The following is an 18,038-nucleotide window of genomic DNA, read 5'->3' as shown; positions in this document are numbered from 1 at the left end:
AATAGTAAATGAAAAGGTAACAAGTATTTACTTTTTTTTCTTATTGCTCACCTAAAGAAACTACCACTGTATTAATATATTCCTGCATATTCACAGTTTTGGGGGTAAAATACCACATTCATCTTGTTGGTTTACAGTCTCTTGAAAAAGTACTAGCTAGACAATACAGTGAAGTGTTTGAATATTAGTATGGAAGAAGTTAAAAAAAGTACTTTAACACTACCAGAGGTCTTAATATGAACTATTCTATCATATACTAGTGTTTTCTCTTTAGGTACTCGTACCCACTTTGTCTTAATACTAATTCAATAGGAAACAAGAAGCATTTAAAGATATCCAACACTGCACAGCACGTACAATGTTTCCATTGTATTTCTAAATGAGCATTTAACTAGAAAGCATGATGATAAACAACTACATCAGTGATAATACTGGAAGTTTCAGTGTCACTTGACTTTGCAGAGACAGTGGACAGATCACATTCCCAGTGAAGTAGTCATTATTACTGGGGAAGAAATTCTAACTGTATGGATATAACTGATGGTATGTAACCACTTCCATTCATAAAGAAGGAAAAATCCTGGACTAGAAATTAACTACTGGGTGGTATCTGAATCTGACCCTTTTTAGTAAATCGGTGGTAGCAAAGAGGTTAATAACATTTAATCAAATCTACACCTTTTATCAGAAAGGTGGGTTCTCAAGCAATTCACAGCACAATCTGAATCACTAAGTAATGCTACATTGGTAACATCAGAGCATAAAAAGTTCCATGTAAGTGAAATTAAGACTGGGGATATACTAAAAGCAGGGTCAATATTCTACTTATTTTTACTTTCTCAGGCTCCATTACAATACCCAGCACACAGTAGGTCCACAATAAGTATTCAAACCACAGAAGTAAATTTCTTAGCTGAGATTTTCTACTTAGCTGAAAAGATTTTCAAAAATTGATAAAAACATTCCTAAAATATATGTCTTCCAGATTTTCTGAGCACACAATGAATATAATTTAACTCTTACTGACTTGGGTCATCATTATGAACAAGCCATTGTTTCATATTTTAAAGCAGTGACTCTAGGGTTTACAGGGCTAAAACCTATATTCCTATACTAAGTGGTTATTGATTACTGTTAGTTTTGGACCCTAAAACCTTTTTTGTTTTTTAAATCGTCTATCAGTATTTCATGCAACTACATCTGCCTTAAAATACTTTTGTCCTAATTAAAAGCACTTGCTACAACTAGTTAGCATCATATCCTCATTAAAAGAAACTGGTTCTATACAAGAATATATATATTTTTTTCTATTTTCAAGTGCTAGAGATCCATATGTGGACTCTGTGTCTTCTATTTAGACTTTTTTTTATTCTTTGGTAGATCTGGATTAATTTTCCTTTAATAAATAATGTATCACTTTTACCTTCATATCTATTGAGTCGGTAAGATGGTAGGGAAGTTTTATTAGTGTTTAATCTTCTCTATTGTTTGGATGATATTCTTCCCTAGTTCACAAAAGGTATTAAACTATTCTATCTTTAAATTTTGGGGGCTTTCCAAAGATTTTGATTTCTTCTGTAATATAAATAAACAGAATGATGTGAAGTTCATCTTTTGGTCTCAAGCACCTCATGGATTTAAATTCAATTTGTCAGAACTCTTGTCAGTGAAAGGCAGTAGAGTTAAACAGAAATAGATAAATTAAATAAAAAATAATAAAAATTTACTCAGGGCTTTGAAAAATATTTGGCATTTAAACTTACATATATTTGAGCAAGTGTGTATGATATGTAATTCAAAAGAGTTTAAGGCAAATTATAAAAGCTGCACTATGAAGCTCTAACTATAGAAGGATCTGTCACCTAGTTCAATTCTTCCCTGAAGTTCACTCCATGCTGAGAACATGCAGCATTAATTCTCTGGCTGATGTAAAAAATATAAAACACTTTCCCTTTTTAATTGGAATGTTCATTGGAAGAAAACAGGTTCAAATATTACTTTTAAGAAAGTTTCCCTGATGGGGTACAGTCTATGCCAAATTCCAGTAAGTGAAAACAGTGAGCACTATTAATAGGAATTAATATCCAGTTCTCAGTTGAGCAGAGTAGTTATTAAATGTCAAAAAAAGAAAAGCTCCAAAGTGAGACCTACCACAGATAAATGAAGATAATGCATTCTCAGATAATTTGCTGACTACAGTCAGTTGAAGCTTTGTCTTACTAGCCAGCTATTGTTTTGGTTCATGTTTCCCATCATCTAGTTCTCTTTCCTTACTATTATTTTGAGTATGTCAGTTAACATTTGATTATTCATAAAGTCCATATGTTATCTTCCCTTATTCCCAAATAATACATAAACATGTCATTAAGTGAGTTAAACAAGTGTCTAGAAGTAGTGACTCCTGAATTTAAAAATGGCTTGAAAATCAAAGATCAAGTCTTTTATAAAAGGACAGGAGTCAGCCCAATCAATCCTGATTAAAGATTTATCCTCAGGACTGGGGAGAAAAAGCTTAAGCTCTAAAGTGAATTCCTTCATGTCAATGTATGGCAAAACAAATACAATATTGTAAAGTTAAAAAATAGATAAATAAACTAATTTAAAAAAAATAAAATAAAATAAAAAAAATAAACAAAGTGAATTCCTTGAGGATAAAGACTTTCAGTCTCTGAATATGCACCAAGGAATACAAAAAAGTACCGTATTTTTATGTACAATACACAGACCACAATGAGGAAGTATGTGCCTAATGAGTAAGACTAGAATATAACAGGTAAAGGAACTTATTTATTATACAGAGTTTCCAAAAGGATATTTTAATTTTTTGAAAGCTTTAAACATGACTATTTAACAGTAAAGAACCTTTCCCCCCACAGCTGAGAGTTTTTTCAGTTTTGTTAACCTTTATCAAAAGATCTAGAAAAAGAAAATAAGATATATAATTATGTAATCATCAAAAACTTATTTAAGGATAATTTGGACATTACTGAAATCTCTGCATGACTGACACTTGAGGCCAGGTAATTCTTTGTTGTGAGGGGCATTGTAAGATTATACAATGTGCATTGTAAGATTATACAATGTGGAATATTTTTAGTAGCACTACTGGCCTCTATCCATTAAGTGCCAGTACCACCTCTTCAACTATGTCAATCATATATGTCTTCAGACATTGCCAAAGTCTCATAGTAGGGGTACAAAATCCTTCCTCATTGATAACCACTGGCTTTTACAAAACTCTGACAAAAACTAGGGTGTAATCATCTTTAATCTAAGCTTCTGATTTCTTTAATGTTTGATCTAGTTAATGCACAGCCTTTGGTTAGGCAAGAGAAGTCCTATTATTAAGAATTTAAATTATTTCAAGAACATAGTAAAGATTAATTTTATTCATGACTTGGAATTCCTTTCTAATTCTCTTAAAACATGTCTTACAAAAGAACTGCCTTTTGACATACTGTAATTATTGTGTATATATTTGTGGATTTTTTAAAAGTTAACAATTTCACAAATACTTCCATATAGTAACAATGATCTACAAACATTTTATTTTACCAGCTTTATGACATACCACTGTTAATATTATTGCTTGGTTAGTCATCTCCCTACTATGAGAGATATTGAACATAATATTGTGTAAATTACTTTTGGGGGGGTAGGGAAGTAGTGTGCAAAATGGGGAGGATAAAAGTTAACTACCAACTAGGACTACAGGACCAAGAGTACAGTTTTATAGCTTTTATTACATACTGAATATGAAATCTGGAAATATCTAAGTCTGTCTTAAAACCTGCTCAGTGCTGAGGTGCTTAATTGTTAAAAGGTATGTTAGAAAGATATAGTATTATATTTTAAATTTTAGTTTATCTATATTGATGACTATCATTTATCATGTCGTAGTGCAGACAAGTTTTCTTGTATCTTTTTGTTTTCTGCCAAATGTTCACTTTTCTGTATACCCCATCTCTACACTGACTTTTCATTATCAAAAAGACTGAAAACTCTTTTAAGATCTAAACAATAATATAAAACATAAGGAAATTATGCAAATATGAGAGAAAAGGGTCACATGAAAAATTAAGAAACATAATAACCATTTCTGTATTAGCTTTACAAAAATCTATCAAGTTTGATTATTTATACAGCAAAAATGTTTAATAAATCTCAATATAATAGGATCATGAAAATTTATCAATATCTTAGGTGTAAAACTATTTTTCTGCAAAATTAATAAATTTCCAAAGTAAAACTTTTATCTCTTGATTAAACTCATAAAGATAAAAACAATAAAATATCATGATGTCTTCCTTAGAGCACTAAAAAAACCCCCTATTACCTAAATAATAATGAGACAGACAAAAATTACTATAAATCATAAGTAGAATTAACTGTCCTGCAATAATGAGTAAACAATCCAGATTTTAAAAGACTAACTCTTCCAGTACAATGAGCAGTTCAACGGCAAAACCTCCAAGAGATTAAGAAAGCTTTTTTAATGGAACGTTGACCTGGATGAGGAAAGGGGATAATCCTTCCTTGTTGCTTTGGTAAGAAAAACATCTTGAAATGCCCTGTAGAGAAGAAGCTTCCCAAAACAGCCAGGTGTTTAAATGAATCCATGTTAAAATCCTCTATCACATATGTAATTTCTATCTTTAGTAACAACATTTATGACAACCAAAAGTTTATATGGAATATATATCTTCTTTGTTACTGAAGCCATTATTATTGATATGAAAGTTGATGATGAACAACAGAGCTGTTTTGACATTATTTTTCAGTGATATCTTCTTATGAAGAACAATATTAATAACTTCATTTGTCTGGCAATGGTGAAGGAAGCTCACTATGCGAGGAATAAACAAAATGGTTATTACTACCACCAAGTTCATACATTTCATTATTAATAAAATCTCTCAGGTCCTTACCATGTGCCCAATTTTGACAATATGGCTACTTGCTTTGCAACCGACAGTGTATCAGGTAGAGCAAGTAAATGGACACACACAAGAAATGACAGACTGACAATGAAGAGACAGAACAAAAGCAAGCAAACAAACGAAAACCTTCAAAATATATAACCTAAAGGTCTATCTGTGAATGTTTAATGAGAGTTATTGACATCAACAGATTTTTAGGGGTATCAGTACAATTATGGATATTCATAATGATCCCTGAGTTATCAAGAAAAGGGTTCAATTATGTTCAGTATAGTACCAGGAGGCAGGGAAACCTTTTTCATTAAATGATTAAAGTAAGGATTTTAGTACTGAATGTTTAGGTTTTCTAGAAAATTCAGTTAAGTGGAGGCCCTACTCCCAAATGATGACAAACTGGTATTCAATACCAACATAAAAGTTCAATAAAGTTTATCACACTCAGTATCAGCTTTTGTAAAAACTAAGGAATGACACTGAGATGCAAACTTTCACTATTCCTTTATTCCTGGCCATTTCACTGATTAAGATAAGTTATTCATGAAAACAATTTTTTACTCAGTTTATTTTAGGGCAAGTAACCTGTATATTGGTAATCTCAATTATTCCCAATAAGTAAAGTTCAAAGAATTTCTATTTCTTGAAGAGCAGAAAACATATTTTAAAACTAATATGCAAATACCAAGGGTTATGGACAAATCAAAAATTTAGAAACACAAAATCTAAACAATTAAAACCCATACATAACCTAAAATTTTCTGATAAAACATACCCCCAAGTACTATAGAGTCAAATATTCGTAATTTATATTTTCTTTTACTCTTATAATCACTTCTGTGAAGGAAGGCAATATGCTAATCCCTTATACTACCAATGGAAATGAGGTGGATGGCTTACAAAAAAACTCTAGGATGCTTGCAAAAATCTTTTTGTCTTATACTACATACCATAAGTAAGCACATAAGCCTATTATGCTTTGAACTATCCATTAAAAACAAAATCCTAATTTATAATATGAGAACAAATTAAGATGAATGTTATTGTTTAACTGCAGCTAATAAAAAACAAATAACAAATTTACTTAACAGAATTCTGTTTAGAGTCATGAAGTATGGACAAGTCACTAAAAATAAATGGCTTCTGCAAAAGAAAAATTTTAAATATCCTGATTAAAAGATTTTTTCCTATTAAATAATAGAATCAATCCTTTAAAAACATACACATAAAATACATTAAAAAAACACTGGTTGAGGAAAAAATATTTTAATATAATATAGTTTGAGAAATATATCACAGAAGTTGTTTTAAAACAACACGTAGGGTTCATTCCACACCAAGAGATTGCTGACATATTCAAAACAAAACAAAGCAAAACAAAACAGATAATGTCTCACAGTCTAAATGATCTAAACCATTTTTAATGGAAATAATTCTAAAATAAAGTTTTCTGCATTCTCAGATTATATATTGTACACAAAGTGTATTGAACATAATGCTTTCTTAATGCATTTGATGGCTGTCCTTATGAATATTATCTCATCTCTTAGATTATAGTCAACAGTCTCAGGGGTATCATGTGAGAGACTTCTGAAATGCTTAAGGCTGTTTTACCTCTGTATTATATGAACTCAGAGTACTTTAATTTCCTTCCTTCAGAGTGTTACCAATGTGTCCTTTCTGAACAACATATAAAATGAGTATTACAAATCTGCTGATATGAATGAAGCTTGCTGTACCTCTAACCTTATTATCATACACAATTCTAGATTAACAGGTTCCGAACAAATTCCTAAATGTGGTTTCATGACATTCCTGAGGCATAAAATAAAGGGATTTTTTAAAATAGTGACTGATTTTTTTTTCGATGCTTAAAGCCTTCTCCATTTATTTATTAGTGTTTGTGTTTCAAATATATGATATAATAGAACTGTAAGTGTCAGTTAAATGGGTATTACTGATTTAATAAATAACATAATTGAGTGTTTTACCAAGTGCTGGGTGAATAAAAATAATGCCCTTTATACTTCTCTCAAGAACAGTTAAAAGCGAAGGTAAAGATTAATTGTGAATTTAGTATAGTGATTTAGATGCTAAAGGTTCTTAAGATATACTGTTAAACATGTATCAAAAACATCTGGGGCAAGATTAAATAATTTACATGTTATTTATGTCAGAGCTAATCCATTAAAAGCATATAATTATTAATTAAGAATATCTGCAAGGTAAGCACTACCCCAAAACTACCAGTCAGAAAACAACCAACCAGTATATTGGGAAATACATAAAACTAAACCTGATAGAAACCAGGTAAACAAAATTAATTTACTTGCCCCAGCACCATGTTTGTCTATTAAAAGTGAAAACTAGACCACATAGGAAAAATAAAAGAAACATCTTTCTATTTTCCAAGCAAATTTATATGTAATTCAGGACAACAAGATTTAAAAAGGCTTTAGAAAAAGCAGGAATAAATTTTAATGCTGACAATAATAGATAGAACTTTTGGATCAACACCTACCGATTTTTTTCTATTGTTTTCCAGATCTTTGAGTTCATTCTCGATTTTTGTGATTAATTCCCTGAGTTCATCAAGATTAGTGCAAATAAGCTAAAATAAAACACAAAAACACAGCTTGATAACACATAATATAAAACACCCAAAATGTGGTAACAGAAGTTGTTTTAACACACATTGAATTCACAATTATTTGTCTTTGTAACAGTAAAATGCAAAGAAAGCTCCACAGTTGATATTTTAAAAGATATTTTCTTGTTATGATGTATGAACTTCAGGCTTAGTATAAAATTAGCTGAAATTTCAACATTGGTGGTTTCATCCCACGTCCCCATCTTTCAGTTTGCTTTATAATCCAGGTTTTGTTTTTTTTTAAAAACATTCTTAACTTTCAGCCCAGAATGACAAAGATCTGGAAACTCACCCTAGATTTCACAAGTTACTGGATCACCTTTATGAAATGTTTCATCAAGCAGTCTCCAAGCAGGTGAATAAATGCACCCCTGGAGAGCTATTGTTTTACTTTTGCTTTGGTTGCTAACTATATAACTTAACAAATTGTATCATTGCTGTTGGGATTGCTAATAAAGAGGGGCTCCAACTATGTGAATCTATTGAAAGAAGTTAATGAAATTAAGTATACATTCTTTAGTAGTCTTTAATAAAACCAGATCCAAAGATAGCATCTATTGCCTTTCGTAACTGTGTGGTTCACTTTATTTCACTTTGGTAATATTGGCAAATGGCCAAAACAATTGGTCTTTAGTTATTAATTAATAATCAAACAAGTTTGGCTTAACTGCTAAATATTTAAACAGTGAAGCATTAGCAACATAACAAAAATATTAGTAGCTACGTTTTAGCTCTTATAAAATTATACTGAATGTTTCAATCAGTTTGATAATACTCAACTTTTTTTCTAAAATAATTTAAAGCTTATATTTTAAAAAATCTGTCGTGAAAAAGAAATAGAAGATTTCTAAAACAGAACTGCAATCACATATGGGGGAAAAGTTTTAGATTTAATGAAAGTCTTATAATGTACATACTGTATAAATGAAAAAATACTATACTTATAAAGCTATTAATTCATCAATTTTTTATTAGTTTCACGTTTTTTAAATTCATTAATTTCTGGTAAGGGCATTGTTTTCCTAAAAGGCATATTTCCTCTTAAAAGAAAATGAACAAAAACAACAAAGCAAAAGAGGATTACAACAGGATCATTCCTAGTGACTACTATGTGACAAACATGGGAGACTAGGAGCCTCCATACTTTAAGTTGAACCATATGAAACATTGATATGCCTTTGATCTACAAAAAAGACAATATGGTTCAACCTAATAGACTAAGAAAGAATTATCACAGATAATATAAATTATACTTAGTATTAACAATGATTAGAAACATCTACATAATTTCAAACTCACAGAACTGACAAAGCAGGGAAAACATGTATTTAAGTAACCCAAACTAACAATTTCAGAGTAGAAGACACCAGTATAACAACTATATAGTAGGATATTGCTGCTGACACATTATACACATTTCCATTTGCCATATCTAGAATTATGGAAGAAATGCTGATGGTTAAGTAGTGAAGTGGCTAATTACGTAAGTGGCTTTAGAACTAGATAATGTCTTCAACTTCTATTATATCAGTAAAGCCTCAGAACCATGTTGGCCCTACACCAGGTTTCTAGTAAGTACTCAATGGGAACTAAACTTGTATAATCTGCTATTATGACTACCATGTCAAATTTGCCATGGAGCTTGCAAATGGTTACACCGCTTTCACTGAACTTGGTGTACTAGTTAATGACATGGCATAGATTTCTCATTTGCACATACAGCAAAGCTCAGAGCAATTTTCACTTGCACTTTCACTCAGCTGTCTCATTATACATGGAATAAGGGTACATTTTGTACTTTGTAGAAACTTACAGTAACAATGAAAATATATACCCCTATACCTAAACACATCCTAAAAAATTTAAGATCTTTTAATTAGCAATTAGTCATGAGATCAGAAAATATTTATATTTCATTTAAGGAAACAGGTAACATAGTTTTGAAGTCTTAGGAATGATTTCTATACCTTAAGAGCTATATATTAAAAAAATACTTTCCTAGTTAGCAAGCTGTATTAAATCAGTGCTTCTCAAATTTCAATGCACGTTAAGAGTCACTTGGGAATCTTGTTAAAATGACGTTTTTGATTTAGTAGGTCTGAGGTGGGACCTAGGATTCTACATTTGTAACAAGTTCCCAGGTATGGGCTGCAAATCTCACATTTTTGAGCAATTATGTACTAAATGATTATGAATTACAAATCTGCATGGTCACAGAAACATTTGGTAGTATGGAGCTAAGTGAGTATAAAATTTAAAAAGATTTATCTTCAAATAGGGGATGGAATACTGAATTAAAAGCACAAATGTTCAATGTTAATGCACAAACGTTCCTTAAATGCCATGATTCAAATATAAATTTTGTTGAATTTAAGGGTTAAAATATTTTTAGCAGTATTTACTTTGAATTTATCTTAAAGTGACTCAATACCTACCTAACAATTTATACTCTTTAAGTACTAATATATACCTCCCTCTACATATATATGTAATATGTAATACATATACTCCAAATATAGAGTCAAGTTATTAGAAAATTCTTGTATGGGAACATTATTCTAAATTTGTTACTTATCATTTTGAGGTTATATTTTGAGGGAAAAATAATTATTTATGTCATAATTATCATTTTGAGGTTATATTTAAAGGGAAAAATAATTATTTATGTCAATTCTGTCATTTATACACTCTTCCTTCTCTTTACAAAGTAAGGTGTGTGTGTGTGTGGCCTTTTTTAGTGTGTGTGGGCTTTAAACTCAACTTAATTTCAAATGATGCCTTTAAAAATAAAATCAATCCAATAAGAAAAGTTCACTTTAATAAGGAAAACATGAATTTTTTTGAACAAAGCAAAAACATCTTATTAAGACCTCCTTCTCATTACTTTAAATTTGGGGGGAAAAAAAAAAATCTAGGGCTTAGTGCCTCCAACGGTGAAAGAAAGCTCCATAGCAGCTTGGATTATAGTCAGGACACACTGCCAACACTCAAAGAGAAGGTTTTCAGTCATACTGCAGAGGTTAACAAGAAGAGTTTTATCTCCCAGGAAGAACCTCTTCAAGGCTGTTAAACTCTCTCTCAAATTAATCTTTCACTTGGTGCAACTCGTGACCGAGTCACAAAATCATAAATCTTAGAGCTGAAAGGGACCAAAAGAAAAAAGAATTTGGTCCAAACCTTGGCCAAGGCTAAAGAGGGGTATCTCCAATTCACACACAAGCTAGTTTAACAGAGATGAAGTGATCAAAGATGACACACTCATAGAGGGATACCATGGAACCTAGGACTCCTTTCTCTTACATCATATTCTTTAAGGGTTCTAAGCAAAATAAAACAAATTAAAAACAAATCTAACAATAATTTGAATCTGTATTATAGTTTTGAGCTTCACAGGTGGCACCAATGGTAAAGAATTCGCCTGCCAATGCAGGAGCCGTAAGAGATGCAGGTACTATTCCTGGGTGGGGAAGATCCCCTCAAGAAGGGAATGGCAACCCGCTTCAGCACTGTCTGTAAAATTCCATGGACAGAGGAGCCTGGTGGGCTACAGTCCATGGGGTCACAAAGAGTCGGACAGGACTGAATGACTGAGCACCACATTATAGTTTTAGGAATTAATGTATACCTAAGCTTTCATATCTATTAAATGTAAATATTAAAGGCCCTCTCTCCAACTCAAGAAGCAGAAATGTGTGTATATAGTCTATAGAAATAAGTGTATATGGTGGAGAAGGGGAGGTCCTATAGAGATCAAAAGAACTCCATAATCACATCTCAGAAAAATTACAAAGTAAATCACTATTTTAAGCTACATGTTATGGCCTTTGAGTATAAATTCAATAGGTTTGAGAGATATTTACTTTATTTGTTCCAAAAAGAATATAAGTAAGATAGCATAGAAAAGTAAAACAATATGGTAAATTACATTAAAAAGCAAAGGGAAATGCAGAGAAGTCAAAATGAATAGGTCCAAATAAAATGGATCATGTTCACTACCATTCTAATAAAACATTCCAATAACTTACACTAAATGCATGGTATAAATTCAAAATCTATATTATATTTAAACTAAAATTATATTGACATCTGTTTAAACTATTAGGACAGGAACATTCCTTCTCACTTCTTATGATCATCATTATCAGCAATAATGACTACTTCAAAACCTGCAAATAAAGATATCATGTGCAACATGACAAGTCTGATTAATAAATCAAAACATTTTTATACCACTATATGAGTAAAGACTGGTGTTTCTCTCAAGGTACAATATATAAAAATGGAAAAAAATTTTAGGGGGAAGTAAAACTCCATGATGTTAAAAGTGAAACAAAAGCTGAAGCTGAAAATACTCATTTTAAGAGGCAGCAAGCTGAAACTCCAATACTTTGGCCACCTCATGCGAAGGGTTGACTCATTGGAAAAGACCCTAATGCTGGGTAGGATTGGGGGCGGGAGAAGGGGACGACAGAGGATGAGATGGTTGGATGGCATCACCGACTCGATGAACATGGGTTTGGGTAGACTCTAGGAGTTGGTGATGGACAGAGAGGCCTGGCATGCTGTGATTCATGGGGTCGCAGAGAGTCGGACACGACTGAGCGACTGAACTGAACTGAACTGAATTCAAAATAACAATATAATCAAAATGTCCTTAACTCTGTGAGGCAGTTAAATTCTAATTTTAATTTTGATCCCAAATTGTCACATTGAGGATAGTACTTTATTTCATATCCCTTAGTTTCTCCATTGGTTAAATGGAGCAACAGTGTTTTTTTCAGAGGTATGTTAAGGATCAGTGAGTTTATGCTTACGCTAACAAACAGTACTTCTATATAAATCTTAGTCAACACCTGGATTCTGGATTTCCTCTGCAAAGAGGCCTTTAGAATAAATCACACACATGGAATAGCAGCAAGCACACATGACATGGAAGATTTCGGTTACCAATAAAAAGCAGAGTCATGGTAACTAAGGCTCTTAAATTATTTTAAAACTGTATCTTATTGAGACTTGACAAACTACATTTTAGGAATACTTTCTATGACTCTATTATAACTGTGCACAAAAAGAAAATTCACATAATATTAGACTTCTCTTTCAAATATTAAACATATTAATATTCTTGGTAAAAGCTAACTTTATTAAGAAAATCAATATTCACTTTTCAATTTAACAGTCTTCCTTGTACTACAAAACTGATACAGAAAAACAAAATAATCTAGTCAATTTAACAAAGTAATCAGTAAAATTGTTAAATCTGACACAAAAGCTTAAATCACCCACATGCTGAAGACTAAAAATATTTCCTGACTTTTTGCAACTATTGCTAAGTAAAAACATGGCAACTTCCCCTATATGCCAAATGCATAACCCCGATAGCACTATAGTAAGAAGGGCTAAGCGTAAGTTTTCCCTCTAATATAATGATGCAAATACTACTACTTGGTTTTTCACTTTTCAAATACTTGTAGGCTTAATGATGAAATTTGACCAAATCAGAGACTTATTCCAAGATCTTAAGTTGCTGGGGAAAGTGGTAAAGGTCAGTAACAGATGCTCTTAAACCAATAATTAATTGATTTTCCTACTCATAAGTACAGTACTGTCTGAAGCATCTGACATGCTTATTTGAAAAATAAGATAATAAAACATTAAGTTCTATCACTTAATCCTGACAACAACCTTATGAGGTGGGAACTATTATTATTACTCCATTGTACATATGAGAAATTAGAAGCTTTGAGCAGTTAAGTAAGTTACAGAGTTAGTGCTAAGATGGCATTCTAACTCAAGTAGCCTGGTTCCAGAATCCACGAGCTTAAGCACTATCCAGATTACTAATATCTATCTAGACCCTCTGAATCAAGGATGGGCCCTTAGAGGATGAAATCCAGGATTTTTCATTTTTAATAAAAGTATAAGTTTCTTTTTATGCCACTGAACATTTGAGAACCACTGATATAACTCCTAGGAAAAACTGGTACAGATATGGTCAGTCTCATTATAATATACACACAAATATAAATACAACAGGCCTTTGACTGCTTACAGTGTATACTTTAAATAGGGGTGGGATGATTACTGTCTTGTCCTGAGGTATAGGTATCACTTGTTTATATGAATAAACATGGATTCTTCCTGAAGCAAACAGGCTTACACGTTTCATCTAGCTAAAAAAAATCAACAACTATCAAATTAAAAAGTAGTTGAGGTCAAAGACAGGATTTACTTTTTCAATTCACCAGAACCTTAAACAAAAAAAAAAAAACAACTTCATGCAATTTAATCCCTGGATGTTTCTGAAGTGCTAAATGTCATTGTTAGAGCTTTCTGAGAAGGAAATAAATTCACTTCTTTGTTTTATAATAACCAGTCTTCTTACATGTGGGAGACTTTCAAATAATTAAAGAAACTATCACAGAATTATTCTGAGAGGCAAAACTATAAGTCCTGCATGTAACAAAGTTCACTAGTGACTAGTATTATCTCCTACTCTTTGCTTATTTGAAGCAAATGACCTATTTCTTGGGAGATGGCTGTCAATTTTCTTTCTCAATACTACCATGGTATTTAAATTATAAATTAGGCATTAAGAACCCCTGTTCTCATAAGTCTATTCCCCATCCCTAGCCCCCGCCCCCCACAGCCCTGCCCTCTTTCCAGAACACCTTAAGAACCAGGAAGAGGACGTTGTTTATTTTAAACAGTTCAATTCAGCAAAACATGTACTTTTGACCTTCAGTTTCTGAGTGGTAGGCAAATGGTCAGTAACTAACTAAAAGCATCACTTGAGACAGTGTTTTTCATATTTTTTTGCCCAGAACTCATGGTCAAAAATACATTTTACACTGCATGTCAGTAAACACACACAATGGAAACCAAAGTTCTATGAAATAACATTACCTTTACTATATTTGACACACTCTTAAAATTTCTATTTTAACTGTGTTAGCTTAAGAAAGAAATGCTGGCCATGTAATATACTAAATTAATTTTCATGCCTCACTAAAGAGTACCACCTGTAATTAAAAAAAAAACCAATACTTTATGCAGTGTTACTTACTACATATAAAAATCATCCATTTAATATAGGGATGAAGGCAAATATCAACAATGGACCAGATTTGTCTTGAGATTCATATTCCCAGGATGAATACTTTGAGGTATTAAGGAAAAAAAATAAGTGGGAGAAGCACGAAATCAGTGGAAGAATAAATAACCATATATTATTGTAGCATTAAATAAGGCGCACAAGCAATGGCAGAAAGGTCTGTAAGTAAACAGTAAATACTTTTTCTTTTTACTGAATATGCTGGAACCGGGTTACTTTATATAAAAGGATTCTGTAGAAATTATTCATCCTAAGGATGTCAGTAACTAAAATACTAAGAGAAAAACATGTGTATTTTTTTTTATTGTTCATTTAAAAGTATTAAATTTGACCAATTAGTAACTTCCATACAAAAAACCACTTCCAAAATAGAAATTTTACTTAAAAAAAAGGATGTGTCTATATTTTTGGATATATGTAATTGTTAAACTCATATTACATATTATCAATATTTTCACAGTTATTACTCCTTTATTTTCTTCTTTGTTACACTTGCAGAAATTCATTTTAACATCACTTATATTTTTTGGAATTGTTAGTTTTATAACCTAAACCAGAAATAGATAGGATACACTACCAAAGGAAAATTTTTAAAGAGTCATTTGTTATAGAAAACTCATCTTTTATAAAGTAGAAAATAAAAGTATTACTTAATTAAGGTAAACTTCTCTGCTTATTCCAATATCAGCTTCAAACAGAAAGCTCTTCACATAATCACACAGCAGAAGACAAAACTATTTTTTTCTTTTCACAGAAATGTTTAAAAACCATTCAGTTAATATTCTCTCTGAAGTTCATATATAGCTGTGTTAAAAAAAAACAACCTGTTTTTTAAGTTAATAAATCTATCATTTCTACAGTGCCCAAATAAATTAAAATAGATTACCTAGACAATATTAGCATGTACAAACTAGAGTTTGTTCTCGGAAGACTTTCATTTACACATTTTTATATATATGTGTGGGTGTATATATATTTATACACACACACACACACACACTATATGCTATACTGTAGTTAACAGCTTAACATATTTCTATTAAACCACTTCTATAAGATAGCATAGCGTAAAAAACCACAGACTTTTTTTTAATATCAAGAGACAAAAAGAGAGGTAAAAATTTCTGAAATACTAGCAGATTAAATCATTGCTATGTCTGCACTTGCAGGGAAAAAGTCATAGTTGGAAATATTTCATTGAAGTATTGTGTGTTATGGCAGAACTTGGCCAGTCTCTTGAGGAACAATGTAAACATCAATACAAAAAATTAAACTAAAAAACTTTGAGACAAAATTGAAACATTTACCTGAAATTCTGGTACAGTAGGTGACTTTGTGACAGTTTTCCTCTTCTTTGTGATTGCTTTTTTAGATATGGATTTTTTTCCTTTCAAGATTAAAAGAGAAAAGCTTCATAATGCTGTTTATAGCATTTTGTTAACAAAAATCAAATTACATAGAACCTTGAAAGTTAAATTATAACTAACAGATGGCTTCTAGTGAGTCAAATAAAAATGATGAATCAAAACAAGCCCCAGCAAAAGCAAACATCAAACTATAACTACCCATAACAGACATATTAACAAATGGTGTTTTCTTTATATAAGAGGCAAACTATTATAATCTCTAATGTGTTGCATGGTACCGGAATTTATTACAATAAGATTTGGAAAATAAAAAGTCATATTACTACTGCTTAGTTAAAATATAACTCACAACTTAAAATGAGGTTACATAAGGGAAAAAAAACCTTACCTTTAACAACGACTTCTGTAGTCAGGAACTTGCACAGAACTATGAAGACTATGGTCTTTATTCAACCTAATGTGAAAATCCTCTCAGTAGCTTATGAAGCAAGATTTTCCTATCTCTTTAGCTCTGCACTCACCTAATGGGCTGCTGTTGGCAGTATTCAATAACCAGTTTTAAAACAAGGTAAACATTTCCCTTTAAAGTGCACCTCATCATTTGTACAATCAGAAACCACAGGGAAAAATAAATCCATATTCTTGAAGAATTCCAGTTTATAGCATAAAGTATATATAATCTACGATATGTATTTAACCAGACTAAAGAAATACATGCATATATACAGCCTCTATCTTATTTTAGTAAGGAACATATTAAAGTAAATGTTTTTCCCCCATTTATGATTGGCAAAATCAATTAATAAATTATTTATTTAACAAACACGAGATACAGTAAAATTTATGGGGACAACAAAGAATTATAAAATGGAAACCCTGCCCTCCAAAAGTTTACAATGTAAGGGAATAAAAAATTAAAGTTAATTTTAGCTCACAATCATTTGTATGCTAAAATCAGTTAAAAAATTACTATTTTTTCAAAAGAGAAAATTACTATACTACATAATCCCTATTGTTCTTTTCTAAATATTTTCTTAATAGATATGATGACTTTGCATGAAAACAATCAATTTCATTGCAGCATTTTATTCAAGCCATAAGCACATTCTAGTTTACAATTGTATTTTCTTTTGTATTTTTTAAATCAGATCACAAAACTGTAATTTGAATCATTTCTAACTTTGACTCAATAGAATCCAAGTATACCACACTTGAACTACTGCAAATTTTCAACTGCTGAGATTCACAAGGGTTTTAGTGTTTTGTTCTAATAGGTAACAACCTGCTACTGACTTTTGCTTTTAATTAAATTTAAGAACCTAACATATATTTTCTTTTCTTATTATTCTTATTTGCTTATGTGCTCATACAGTACAAATATTAGAACTAAATTTATACAAAAACAGGTAAGTGGGTGGGCTGCTTTAGCAATATCTGAGAAGTGATTCCCAGGTGGTGCTACTGCTAAAGAATCCATCTGCCAATGCAGGAGATGCAAGGGACGTGGGTTCAATCCCTGTGTCCGGAAGATCCCCTGGACTAGGAAGTAGTAACCCACTCCAATATTCTTGCCTTGAAAATCCCATGGACAGAGGAGCCTGGCAGGCTACAGTCCATGGGGACCACAAAGAGCTGGACATGACTGAGCACTATCATACTATATAATACAACTAATAACTGATTTCTAAACTGGGTGCAATAGGTAACTCTCAAGTGGACTGATAAATCTGAACACCAAAATGTTTCTCTTCTGAGACATGCTACCTCTACTATTATCGAAAGTTTACAGGAAAAGATTTAATTGCTTGCTGACTTAAGACAGTTTGAAGGAAATGAAATCCTTCCTCATTCCTATTCCCCACCCCTCAGAACTCCTCTAACTGGCTTTTTAAAAATAATTTGATTTTGTATTTACTTATTTATAAGCACAACAGAAGACATCTTTGATATTTCCAATTAATTTGATATTGTTG

General features: G+C 31.5%; 1 protein-coding gene across 3 annotated transcripts in view; it reads right to left on the bottom strand.

Annotated features, from left to right (window-relative positions):
* Window positions 1-18,038, bottom strand: part of BRD10 (bromodomain containing 10) — a 102,700-nt gene that overhangs the window by 19,805 nt on the left and 64,857 nt on the right. For 2 of the 3 annotated variants that reach the window (XM_081500773.1, XM_081500790.1), the window contains 2 exons: window positions 16,006-16,085; window positions 7,456-7,545 (listed from right to left, as the gene is read on the bottom strand). In XM_081500773.1, the coding sequence (XP_081356899.1) occupies window positions 7,456-7,545; window positions 16,006-16,085 (170 nt within the window). The remainder of the gene's footprint in view (window positions 1-7,455; window positions 7,546-16,005; window positions 16,086-18,038) is intronic. The other variant, XM_081500781.1, reaches the window with a different exon arrangement.

Source organism: Giraffa tippelskirchi, chromosome 1 (assembly GCF_054371585.1).
Source record: "Giraffa tippelskirchi isolate mGirTip1 chromosome 1, T2T-mGirTip1v1.2.pri, whole genome shotgun sequence".
Lineage (NCBI taxonomy): Eukaryota > Metazoa > Chordata > Mammalia > Artiodactyla > Giraffidae > Giraffa > Giraffa tippelskirchi.
Note: the sequence above shows the minus strand (reverse complement) of the source record. Positions and strands in the feature narration are given on the sequence as shown.